Below are 13349 nucleotides of genomic sequence, written 5' to 3' on the forward strand. Positions count from 1 at the left end.
CCTCTTAGAATGAAGGGCAAGGCTGACAGAAGTAGGGAACCCTGGATGACTCGGGATATTGAGGTCCTGGTCAAGAAGAAGAAAGAGGCACATGACATGCATAGGCAGCTGGGGTCAAGTGAATCCCTTGAAGAGTATAGGGGGTGTAGGAGTAGAATAAAGAGAGAAATCAAGAGGGCAAAAAGGGGTCACGAGATTGTTTTGGCAGATAAGGCAAAGGAGAATCCAAAGAGCTTCTACAAATACATAAAGGGCAAAAGAGTAACAAGGGAGAGAGTAGGGCCTCTTAAGGATCAACAAGGTCATCTGTATGCGGATCCACAAGAGATGGGTGAGATCCTAAATGAATATTTCTCATCAGTATTTACTATTGAAAAAAGCATGGATGTTAGGGAACTTGGGGAAATAAATAGTGATGTCTTGGGGAATGTACATATTACAGAGAAGGAGGTGCTGGAAGTCTTAAAGCATATCAAGGTAGATAAATCCCCGGGACTTGATGAAGCGTATCCCAGGACATTGTGGGAGGCTAGGGAGGAAATTGCGGGTCCCCTTGTCGAGATATTTGAATCATCGATAGTCACGGGTGAGGTGCCTGAAGATTGGCAAATGTTGTGCATTGGTTTAAAAAGGGCTGCAGGGAAAAACCTGTGAACTACAGGCCAGTGAACCTCACATCTATGGTGGGTAAATTGTTGGAAGTTATTTTGAGACAGGATTGCAGGCATTTAGAGATGCAAGGACTGATTAGGGACAGTCAGCATGGCTTTGTGAGTGGAAAATCATGTCTCACAAATTTGATTGAGTTTTTTGAAGGGGTAGCCAAGAAGAAAGATGAGGGCAGTGCAGTTGATGTTGTCTACATGGGCTTTAGCAAGGCCTTTGACAAGGTACTGCATGGTAGGTTGATGCATAAGGTTAAATCTCACAGGATCCAGGGTGAGGTATCTAAATGGATACAAAATTGGCTTCTTGACAGAAGCCAGAGGGTGGTTGTAGAGGGTTGTTTTTCAAACTAGAGGCCTGTGACCAGCGGTGTGCCTCGGGGATCAGTGCTGGGTCCACTGTTATTTGTCATTTATATTAATTATATTAGATTTTATAAAAAGCATAGAAAGTAAAGAAACAATGGAACACTTTTACAAAAGGATGGTTAAGCCGCTTAGTGTTGCGTGCAAGTTTGGACAATCTATTATAGAAAGGGCACTAAAATCAGAAATGGCTTAACACTTGGGGCAGGATTTTCTGACCACACTCGCCCCCAAGTGCGGGATTTTTCCCAAGAAAATCCCACCCGAGGTCAACGGACCTTTTGCATGGTCCATGTCCCACCCACTGCAATTCCCCTGGTGGGCACGACACTAAAATTCCACCCTTAACCTTTAAAAATGTTGTTATTTTGGCATAGTTTTCCATCTCGTGAATGACCAAATGCTTTCTGAGACAATCTGGGACACTAATGTGTCGACCGCATCACGATTTCTGGAATATGCCACAATAGCATTCCATCTTACAATTGGAAGCAAACTGATAATGTCCATCTTTTTTCTTCTAACGCTTCTCATTTATTACCCCATGTTGGATTATCCCTCACTCGCAAAATTTTTAGGGTCAGGAGGAAGAGAGAATGACCTGGGAAAATTTGAAGGGCAGATCTTTTAATATATTTTTTTGAATTGTTGAACATTTTTTTTCTAATTCCATTTTCTGTTCACAGAGTGACTGTCGTCTTGTGTAAGGAAGTGGCTGTTCTTTCCAAACAATTTACCTCCTGCTTGACAAGAATGGGGGTAAGGAATTGAGTTTCTTCCTCTGATGCAGAGCTTAAAATAGAGTTATAAAATCTGTTGGAGTGGTTGGAGATGTGGTACAGAAATGACAACATTGATGTCCCAAGCAGATGGCTGTGGGTTACATCCAGTGAGATTCGGTCAGCTTGTCATATTTTGGGATGTTTTGTTAAGTGAGCTTCATTATTGGAATTTTGTAACTTGGAAAAGGGAGAACAAAATTAAATGTCAATCTGATTCTGCAGCAAGTGCTCATTCACTCCTCAGCAGTGATGATGAAGCCTGTGGTCAGGATTACACTCTCCATTTGGTGAGACGAGTTATATATATATATGTGTCCTGTTTCTTGGTTATGACTTAGTTTTCTTAATACGTTATGACTGTCCTTCCAGTAATTATCTTTGAAGGTTTTCTGTGCAAGTGTACACACACAAAACATCTTGCTCTGTTTTCTTTACAGGCTAAAGAGAAGGTAGAGGTTCTTAATCCATTAATTACTGGAGTATTTTTGGAGGTAAATTTTATCTAAATCAATTTATGCACTGTAACTAGTTAAACTCATCATACGTAAACTAAAGTTTCACTACATATGCATCAGATTGACTGGCAGCAGTCTTGTCTCTGAATCAGAAGATTGTGGATTCGAGCCCAACTCCAGGACCTGAGCACAGAGTGGAGAGTGACATGTCTCTGACATGGGCGGCACGGTAGCACAGTGGTTAGCACTGCTGCTTCACAGCTCCAGGGACCTGGGTTCAATTCCCGGCTTGGGTCACTGTCTGTGTGGAGTTTGCACATTCTCCTTGTGTCTGCGTGGGTTTCCTCCGGGTGCTCCGGTTTCCTCCCACAGTCCAAAGATGTGCGGGTTAGGTTGAATGGCCATGCTAAAATTGCCCCTTAGTGTCCTGAGATGCGTAGGTTAAAGGGATTAGTGGGTAAAGTATGTAGGGATATGGGGGTAGGGCCTGGGTGGGATTGTGGTCGGTGCAGACCCGATGGGCCGAATGGCCTCTTTCTGTACTGTAGGGTTTCTATGATTTCTATGTCAGTGCAGTACCGAAGGGGTGATACATTAGTGGAGGTGCTGCCTCTCAGAAACAACGTTAAATTAAGACCCCACCTACTACTACTGAGGTGGAGATAAAATATTCCAAAGCAGTACTTGAAGCACAGGAGTAGGTGGTATACAGATTTGCGGTTACTATCAGATTAGGGACTGAATGGCCTACTCTTACTCCTCAATCCTATGTTTCTAGGATTAAAATTTATTTATCAGTCACAAGTAGGCTGACATTAACACTGCAATGAAGTTACTGTGAAAATCCCCTAGTCGCCACACTCTGGTGCCTGTTCGGGTCAATGCACCTAACCAGCACGTCTTTCAGACTGTGGGAGAAAAGCGGAGCATCCGGAGGAAACCCACGCAGACACGGGGAGAACGTGCAGGCTCCACATAGACAGCGACCCAAGTTGGGAATGGAACCTGGGTCCCTGGCACTGAGGCAGCAGTGCTAGCCACTGTGCCACCGTGCCGCCCGCAAGTGTTTTTGAACATCCTAAGAATGTGATAACGTACATAAATCAAAGTTCTTTTTTTAAGTTACCATTACAGAAAAATATTGCAGATGCACTCTGTAGAAGTCTGTAAATATATTTGTCTACAGCAAGGCTCATATATACAGCAGGTGCAAATAGAATTCTATAAAGGACAGTGGAAATTTAAGCAGTTTGCCAAAGCAGAGAATTTACTTTTGAAATATGGCACGAAATATGCAGGTTAATCCAAAATTATTATCTATTATCTGCCAGCGGTCCATTGCCCTTCCATCTTCATTAGTTGCAATGTGCATCTTCCATTTTTGTCATTCTTTGAGAGCTCCATAAAAGCAGACTGCTAATTTAAACAACTGCTTTGTGTAAACCAGTCAATAGGAGAAAAGATCAAATTATTTGTGGAACCAAATGTGGAAAGTAGCTGCAGGCTGTGAGAAATGCTGACCTTGGAATGTAAAACTCTTGTCAGCTCTTGACTTCCTCAATGTTTGCCATCTGTCACAACCTTGAGGTTTTTAAAATCCTTGGCTTGATCACAACTTCCTAATTTATCTGGTCTTCTCTCAACTGCAGCTTCTCTGCTGCCTGATCACCAGTGTTGATCCTTCACTCTGGTTTGGCTGTGAAATAAAGCTAAGGAGAAAGCAAAGCAAGCCTCATAGCATTCAATAAAAGCTCAGATCTCATTATGCTAGTAAAATTCATCCAGTAACTCAAATGCAGAAGCAGGATTTTATAACTCACCTGTTCGTCACCCTGCTGTCATGCTTGTGAATATCTGGAAGTAATTTTTTTGGCCAAAAGCAAATCTCTCCTGCAGCATTTCGTATTATGTTTAAACTTCTCTTCCAGGCTTCCAACAGTGCAACCTACATTCAGGACGCATTCCAGCTCCTGCTTCCAGTTCTTCAGATAGCTCAAATCCAGATTCGCTTGGACACCACTGCACACTGACTGGTCTAATCTACTTGTCTGCTATGAAATCTCTGTGTGAATCTTATGCCAAAAAATATCTATCACTGTGGATTATTTTAGGATGCATTTTGCAACAATCGGGGCTGTTTTAGACACAGATTCTGAGGGGAGCTGAAGTTCAGTAGAGAGAAGAAAAAATTTCCTGCTCCGGGTAAACGTGAAGAATACATTGTTTTTAAATGTTTATCTTTCTTCAATCCCATTTCTGCAGGAATGTACCACAGTATTCAGATAGTAAAGTCCAGCATGCTGCTAGATTTTCTTAAAATCAGAACTTTAGTTTTTGAGTGATTGAAACCTTCATGCTCTTTGTAATTAATTGCTTCCATTTATTTTTTAGTACCTGGTATAAAGTAATAGCAATACATAAATATTTTCATTATTATCTTACAGTCTGAAATATTGATTTGCGATTACAATGTGAATTATGAAGTGCTGTATATACATACGTCAAAGTCAAATTTTTGAGGCCAACATTTTAGGCCAAAAGTCATGGGGTAGATTTTTACATGGCTATTACTTTCGAGGGATTGACATGTGCTTGATTTGGATAAAAGAGATTCAAAAAAGACCATTATTATGGAATAAAATTTTTAAAAAGCATTCATATTAATTAACTAACATCTTATTTATTTTAGAACATTACAAACAATGAATAAAAACAAATTTAAACATTTAAATGTTATAAGCATTTATTTACCAGTGCATATTTTCATTAATATTTATACATTAACAATGAAATCAAATCACTGACATCTTCAAGATTATACTTTGGTTCTGAAATTTTTGGGCTTTGTTCCCTGAAAAACCTGGGGTCAACAGGAGATCAACTTTTATATAACTATAAACAGTAATGGAGAATGCATGAAAGGAACTAAACTGTAATGGAATACTGTGCCACCAGTTCTTTTTTTGCTGTACCAGGCTGATTATTTAACTAAATCCACTTTTAGGTTTGTCTATATTTTCTTAATGTGTACCTCAAATATTTCAAAAAAATGTAATTAATTACTGTGACTTGCACTGAGAATTGACATGTAGTTAAACACAAAATCCACGCTGTGAGAAGTCCAGCAGAGTATTGTCCTTTTCTTATTTAGGTGAGCTGTATTACCAAGGTATAGGAGGCGATTCTCCAGCCCAATACGCGCAGGCACAAATCGCATTATGGCCGGCGACTCCCGCGAGTGGGGCCAAACGTGATTCGTGCCACGGACAACTACTTTTGAGATTCTCCCTGGTCAGCGTGTAATCTGGTTAATGCCCAGTGAGGGTGTGAACCAGATTGGCATATTTAAATCATTAACATGTCTAGGTTCAGCTTTAAGCCAAATTCACTAGGCCCCTTCAATTCTCCCACCTGCTATCGCAACATGAAGCCAGGGGAATCATTACTGGTCTCCACAAATGCAGACCAGATGTGATGACCATGCTGGGGGGACTGGGAGGCTATTAAAGCCCTGGGCGGTCAGGGACATGGCTGGAATTTCTTTCAAAGAAGGCACCCTGATCTCTGAGGAGCCGGCCGTGCCAACCTCTTTAGGTCCTGCACATCTCTTTCCCAGTGGAAATCACCCCAGGCTCCAAGTAAAAGGTCTAAGTGTGGGTGGATTGCGATCTGGATCGCAGCGACCCACCCAGCAGAAATCGCACTGCTTTTACCACCAGGGATGACACTTAGACTCTGGGCGCAGTTCTCCCCAAAATTTCTAATTCTATAGTTCAAGCTATTGTGGCACTATTAAAACAGCAGAAGGGAACCATATCAATTCCTTGGCTGACATTCTTCTTTCAACAAATACTTTTAAAAATAGATAAGTTAGACCCTCACCTTCTGTGTCACAGCAACTGCAGTTCATCATGCTTGAAATGCAATTGTGTATCAACCGGCTTTTGACTGAAATGTGCGTGTTGTGGTAACTATGTCTCTATGTAAGACAACTCACAACCCCAGGTTAAAGTTCAACATTTTTATTTGGAATCTCAAGCTTTCGGAGCGCTGCTCTTCCATCAGGACCTACCTGATGAAGGAGCAGTGCTCCGAAAGCTCGTGATTCCAAATAACCCTGTAGGAGTTTAACCTGGTTTTGTGAGACTTCCTACTGTATCTCCACCTTGTATGTAAAACAAGATAAGGTGCTTCTATGAATGCAAGGGTTTTTTTTTGCATAACCTGTATTGATATCAATCCATAATTGGGATGAGGTATTTTTGGAGCAGCAACATTAAATTGCTATTTGCCCTTTTTCCATATAGGAAAAAAAGGTTTTTGAGTTATGAAACCTGTTCTTTTGCTGCTCTGTTATCTAGTTGTGCAACCCATTTATATTGTCTTATCTTAAATTGAGATTAATTCTTTAACAACTCCAGCAGCATTGTTGTATATGCACCCAGCTGTTGGATGATGCTTCATTGTCAGTTATTTGAGTTCCTATTCATGAGCTGTTGCAAATTAAAGTGGCTGCTTCCCTTAACTGGGTCCATTCTTGCCTGGAGAAAATCATATTTACTTTACTTTAAATTTCAGGAAGTTGATGGTCACTAAGGAATGCAGGAAAATAATAAAAACCTATCTCTTTTACTATAAATATTCTGCATTTTCATTTAACATCTGCCATAGCTAGTGATAATGTATCTTTCCATGGCCTCATTTGTTAAAATAATACACTACGAGAACGTTATGATTCCTTGTGTTTTTCAAGACTTTCAAAAATCTATCTGTTCTTCATGATTAAAGGAAATCACTGCTTGAAAATACTTTTGTCATATTTATGTTCAACTTGTAAAATGGAATCTTATGTAAACTTCCTTTCTGTAAAGCTTTTTCTATTACTGAATAATATATTTCTTGGTGTTTGTTTAGTTTATTAGCCATTACCCAGTATTGTGCAAAATATGTTAAGCGATAAGTCACTGAATATAGAATTTATCCCATGATTGAGTGTCATTGAATAAATCAGTTGTGTACTAGTTATGAATGGAGTAAATTCTGCAGTTAATGTCTGCCGTCAACCTATGCTTATACATACCAACTACATTCCAATGGTATTGCACACATGCAAAGACAAAACCGAGTGCCACCTTCAGTTGGAGGAGAAGTTGCAGCCAGGGAATAATTGTATGAAACCGCATAATTGTAGTTCGCAGTCCATTTGAAATTACTATATTGTGTTCTTATTTTTATGTCCAATACAAATTGTGATAATTATAATAGAAATTATTTCTGTAAAGAAAGAATTTGCATTTGTAAAATATCCCTCACAACCCCCCACAGCCCAAAGCACACTATGTCCAATTAAGTATTTTTGAAGTGTAGTCCCGTTTGTTCTCTCGGTGAATATGACATGCAATGTGCACACCACAAGATACCACAATCTCCAAAATTGCCAAATAATCTGTTTCCGTGATGTTTGAGCTCTTCCGGTGGCACGTGTTCTTTTTATGTCCACCATGAGAAGCAGACATAGTTTAACATCACTAAAGATGGGGCTGCTGAAAGTACCACTCTTCTTTAGTGTTACATCGTAGTGTCGACCTGGATTCAATGCTCCTCTCCAAAGTGGAGTTTGAACCCACAAACCTTTAACTTAGACAAAAGTGAAACCTCAATCGAAAATCGTCAACTAACAACATTTCACATTCAATATGGTGTGACTGACCAGTCAATATTTGTTGTACAAGCAGAAACTGAAAAACTATTCATCTCACCATTTTATTGATCATTATTGGGTCAGTAATGTGTGACTCCTACCCTGAATAATTACGTGGTTAGTGATATTGACAGGTCACCTTGTGCATTAATCTTCCGCACCATGCCCTATCTTGGTATGGTCTTTAGAAAGAAAAAGCATATCGATAAACTTGAACGGCAGTGAATGAGTTAAGTGTTAAATCAAGAGGTTCGGTTAGCAGTAAATTGGTAAATTCATAAGTGTTATACTCACTAACTTGTTACTGACAATTTAAAATTAAAAGCAAAACGAAAATGAGCTAAAATTCCCTTTAATGAGAAAGTAGCTCTAAGTAATTGATAGCTGCTATTTCTGTTATAGATTTTTGTTTAAATTGCTTTGCATTCAACAAGGCAGTGTGTACTATCTACAAGATGCACTGCAGCAATTCACCAAAGATCCATAAACAGCATCTTCCAAACCCACGACCACTTCCATCTAGAAGGACAAGGGCAGCAGATACATGGGAACACCAGCACCTACAAGTTTCCCTCTAAGCTATTCCCCATCCTGACTTGAAAATATATCGCCATTCCTTCACAGTCGCTGGGTCAAAATCCTGCAATTCCCTCAATAGCATTGTGGGTCAACCCACAGCACGTGGACTGCAGCGATTCAAGAAGGCAGCTCACCACCACCTTCTCAAGGGCAACTAGGGATGGGCAATAAATGCTGGCCAGCCAGCAACACCCATGTCCCATTAATGAATAATAAAACAAGACTGAAATATGTATATGCTAAATGGTTCTCATAAAATTCCATTGCATCAATGGCAAGTGGAATGGGGCATTTTTTTGTGTGTTTGGTCTCGAGTGCATATTGTATTACAGGAAATTTTCTGCTCTGAACTTCTGATGCTCTAGTTAAGCATTTCCAAATTTTTTACAGAGAGAGAAATGTTTACTGCTTCAGTCACAGCTGGATCTCAATCCAGGTCTCAAAGTAAAAGGACAAAGTGCCACTTATTCTATTTAATAATTCCATTCTCACGTTGAATAAGTTGTAGAAGCTCAGAATTCTGCATGATCAGAGTAGTAATTGAAGCAATTAAGAATTTAAGCTTCAATCCTGGCACACATAGATTCATAGAGGTTTACAGCATGGAAACAGGCCCTTCGGCCCAACTTGTCCATGCCACCCTTTTTCTTAAACCCCTACTCTAGACACAATTGCCCGCATTTGGCCCATATCCCTAAACGCTTTTTAAAAGACAAAATTGTACATGCTTCTACTACTACCTCTGGCAGCTTGTTCCAGACACTCGCCACCCTCTGTGTGAAACAATTGTCCCTCTGGACACTTTTGTATCTCTCCCCTCTCACCTTAAACCTATGCCCTCTAGTTTTAGACTCCCCTACCTTTGGAAAAGATATTGACTTTCTAGCTGATCTATGCCCCTCATTATTTTATAGACCTCTATAATATCGTCCCTCAGCCTTCTACACTCCAGAGAAAAAAAGTCCCAATCTATCCAGCCATTCCTTATAACTCAAACCATCAAGTACCGGTAGCATCCTAGTAAATCTTTCCTGCACTCTTTCTAGTTTAATAATATCCTTTCTATAATAGGGTGACCAGAATTGCACACAGTATTCCAAGTGTGGCCTTACCAATGTCTTGTACAACTTCAACAAGACGTCCCAACTCCTGTATTCAATGTTCTGACCAATGAAATCAAGCATGCTGAATGCCGCCTTCACCACTCTGTCCACTTGTGACTCCATTTTCAAGGAGCTATGAACTTGTACCCTAGATCTCTTTCTTGTGCAACTCTCCCCAACGCCCTACCATTAACTGAGTAAGTCCTGCCCTGGTTCAATCTACCAAAATGCATCACCTCGCATTTATCTAAATTAAACTCCATCTGCCATTCGTCAGCCCATTGGCCCAATTGATCAAGTTCCCATTGCAATCGGAGATAACTTTCTCCACTATCCACTGTGCCACCAATCTTGGTGTCATCTGCAAACTTACTAACCATGCCTCCTATATTCTCATCCAAATCACTAATATAAATGACAAATAACAGTAGACCCAGCACTGATCCTTGAGACGCACTGCTGGTCACAGCTCTCCAGTTTGAAAAACAACCCTCTCCAGCCACCCTCTGGCTTCTGTCATCAATAAGAGTTTTAACAACACCAGGTTAAAGTCCAACAGGTTTATTTGGTAGCAAATGCCATTAGCTTTCGGAGCGCTGCTCCTTCGTCAGATGGAGTGAGAAACCTACTCCATCTGACGAAGGAGCAGCGCTCCGAAAGCTAATGGCATTTGCTACCAAATAAACCTGTTGGACTTTAACCTGGTGTTGTTAAAACTCTTACTGTGTTTACCTCAGTCCAACGCCAATATCTCCACATCATGACTACCTTCTGTCATCAAGCCAATTTTGTATCCATTTAGCTACCTCGCCCTGAATCCCATGAGATTTAGCCTTATGCAACAACCTACCATGCGGTACCTTATCAAAGGCCTTGCTAAAGTCCATGTAGACAACAACAACTGCACTGCCCTCATCTACCTTCTTGGTTACCCCTTCAAAAAATTCAATCAAATGTGAGACATGATTTTCCACTCACAAAGCCATGCTTGACTGTCACTAATCAGTCTTTGCAAGTCTAAATGCCTGTAGATCTCAAAATACCTTCCAACAACTTACCCACCACAGATGTGAGGCTCGCTTGCCTGTAGTTCCCAGGCTTTTCCCTGCAGCCATTTTTAAACAAAGGCACAACATTTGCCACCCTCCAATCTTCAGGCCCCTCACCTGTGACTAACATTGATTCAAATATCTCTGCTCGGGGACCCGCAATTTCCTCCCTAGCCTCCCACAATGTCCTGGGATGCGCTTCATCAGGTCATGGGGATTTATCTACCTTGATGTACTTTAGGACTTCCAGCACAACCTCCTCTGTAATATGTACACTCCTCAAGACATCACTATTTATTTCCCCAAGTTCCCTAACATCCATGCTTTTCTGAACAGTAAATACTGATGAGAAATGTTCATTTAGGATCTCACCCATCTCTTGTGGATCCGCACATAGATGACCTTGTTGACCCTTAAGAGGCCCTACTCTCTCCCTAGTTACTCTTTTGCCCTTTATGTATTTGTGGAAAGCTCTTTGGATTCTCCTTTGTCTTATCTGCCAAAACAATTCCGTGTCCCCTTTTTGCCCTCCTGATTTCCCTCTTAACTCTACTCCTGCACCACCTATACTCTTCAAGGGATTCACTTGATCCCAGCTGCCTATGCATGTCATGTGCCTCCTTCTTCTTGACAAGGGCCTCACTTCTGTAGTTTCCTACTTCTACCAACCTTGCCCTTCACTCTAAGAGGAATGTTAACACACTTTTGAAAGCCTCCCACTTACCTAACGTCCCTTAGCTTTACCACAAACTCCCCCAATTAACCTTTGAAAGTTCCTACCTGATACCATCAAAATTGACCTTGCCCCAATTTAGAATTTTAACTTTTGGGCCAGACCTATCATTCTCCGTAGCTATCTTAAAACTAATAGAATTAAGGTCACTGGTCCCAAAATGCTCCCTCACTAACACCTCTGTCACCTGCCCTTCCTTATTTCCCAAGAGGAGGTCAAGTTTTGCCTCCTCTCTGGTCGGGCCATCCATATACTGAATTTTACAGTAATCTTACAGTAATTTTTTAATTAAATGTTAATTTGTCCCTCTACATTTAACCAATAAAACAATATTGGAACTAGGACTGAATATTGGTCAATTCATTTTAAATCTGTGGTGGACTTGAGCTAAAGGTTATGGAACAATTTTCACTTCATAGCAGAAATAGTGTAGCTACAGGCACTGTACAGCTCAGACAACGTGTCATGTTTTTCATGGTTTGTCGATGGTTTTTCTGTGCTAGGATTTACAATGAGGGACATTTCTCCGCACCACTCATCGACAAAACAGAAAGGTGCTTAGATTTGTTTCCCTCTTTACAATCAGTGCTGTTTTCCAGCCTCTCATCTTTGGTGTGATCAAATTTTCTATTAATAACCCCACGTCCATAGTGACCTTAGTGATTGTCCTTTTTGCCAATATGGTTACTCTTTGACAGTAACGTTCTTACTTTGGGGTTGAGTACAGATTCCAATTCCTACAGAAGTTGAAAACTCTCATCTGGTGCTGTTGTGGGCTTCCTCAAGTACAACACGACAATCATTGTTTCTTTGATTGGCTCATCCCTACCTTCAGTAGTCCTCAGCTATTTCCCATTGTAGAAATGTGCCCAATTGTCTCTGGAAACCAGCTGCACTGCCTGTTTTAAATTATTTTACTGGCCCACTTCCCTTTAGGAGGTTAAGGTCTGCTGAATGAGGTTGCTATTACTTCAGAACCAGGCACATCGGAGGAAATTGTTGTCTATGTCACAATCATTGACATTAGCTTTTTACTTGTGTACCAAGCCCCATCTCTGCAGCTAAATGGATATAAAATATTACATAATTTGTATCAATAGCAGTGTAGCACGATACTAATTTTTGTTATTTGGTGTCTGCGGTACTTGTGGCTTATGGACTTTTCTAATCATGAAATAAATGCAGTATTTATAAATCATTGTAATATGCACATTTCTGATACAATACCTGCACATATTTGAAGATGTTTTTAATCATGTTAATGTGTTTCTGAGCCTATGGTGGCATATTTTCTCCCCTTGGTAATAGTTTACAATTTTAATCCTTAATAAATCAATACTGTTAAAGCAACTGCATTTTATTACAAACAGGAAATATAAATGCACATTCAATTCCAGCTGTGATTTTTAAATCATAGATGCAGAAGATTTCAACAGTTACAATGAACAGGAATGTGTGCAAACATTAAAAGTTCAGGATATGCTAAATTTTTATCCTGTGTCATTAATTAATTGCCCAGTACATAAAGCATTTTGAAACCGGGTTTACTCAGAGGTGGGAAACAAACTCAGCATGGTTCCTTAATTATGAATCATACCATTTATTATGGATTCTTATGGGCATCCTGAGACTCTCTCTAAGGAAATCACATTTACCCTGTAGCAGATACTGCAGAAAGGAAAGTTGGAGGAACATTGTGAACATTTATGAACATTTAGAAGTGTATTAAAAGACTGCTTAGAGAGGAAAATAATCTTGAAATTAGCATAGTTGTTAGGTACTGGACACACAAGAATTTTACAGTGTAGTGAGAGTAAGCACTTTTAGTAACAATGTATAAATTTAAGTTTATATTTGTGTATTAAGAAAGGTGGAACATTATTTTACTTTCATTTTGAGTTATTTTTGTGACCTTA

The 13349-nt window shown here is 40.0% G+C and overlaps 1 protein-coding gene across 11 annotated transcripts in view; it reads left to right on the forward strand.

Annotated features, from left to right (window-relative positions):
- The window catches only part of LOC144505100 (protein FAM114A2-like), a 37057-nt gene extending 29479 nt beyond the window's left edge, over positions 1–7578 (forward strand). For 7 of the 11 annotated variants that reach the window (XM_078230922.1, XM_078230916.1, XM_078230915.1 and 4 more), the window contains exons 12-14: positions 1718–1790; positions 2251–2304; positions 4197–7578. In XM_078230922.1, the coding sequence (XP_078087048.1) occupies positions 1718–1790; positions 2251–2304; positions 4197–4298 (229 nt within the window). In that variant the 3' untranslated portion in view covers positions 4299–7578. The remainder of the gene's footprint in view (positions 1–1717; positions 1791–2250; positions 2305–4196) is intronic. The other 4 variants (XR_013499765.1, XR_013499767.1, XR_013499766.1 and 1 more) reach the window with 2 other exon arrangements.
- Positions 7579–13349: the final 5771 nt, after the last annotated feature.

This window comes from Mustelus asterias, chromosome 16, assembly GCF_964213995.1.
Source record: "Mustelus asterias chromosome 16, sMusAst1.hap1.1, whole genome shotgun sequence".
NCBI classification, from domain to species: domain Eukaryota; kingdom Metazoa; phylum Chordata; class Chondrichthyes; order Carcharhiniformes; family Triakidae; genus Mustelus; species Mustelus asterias.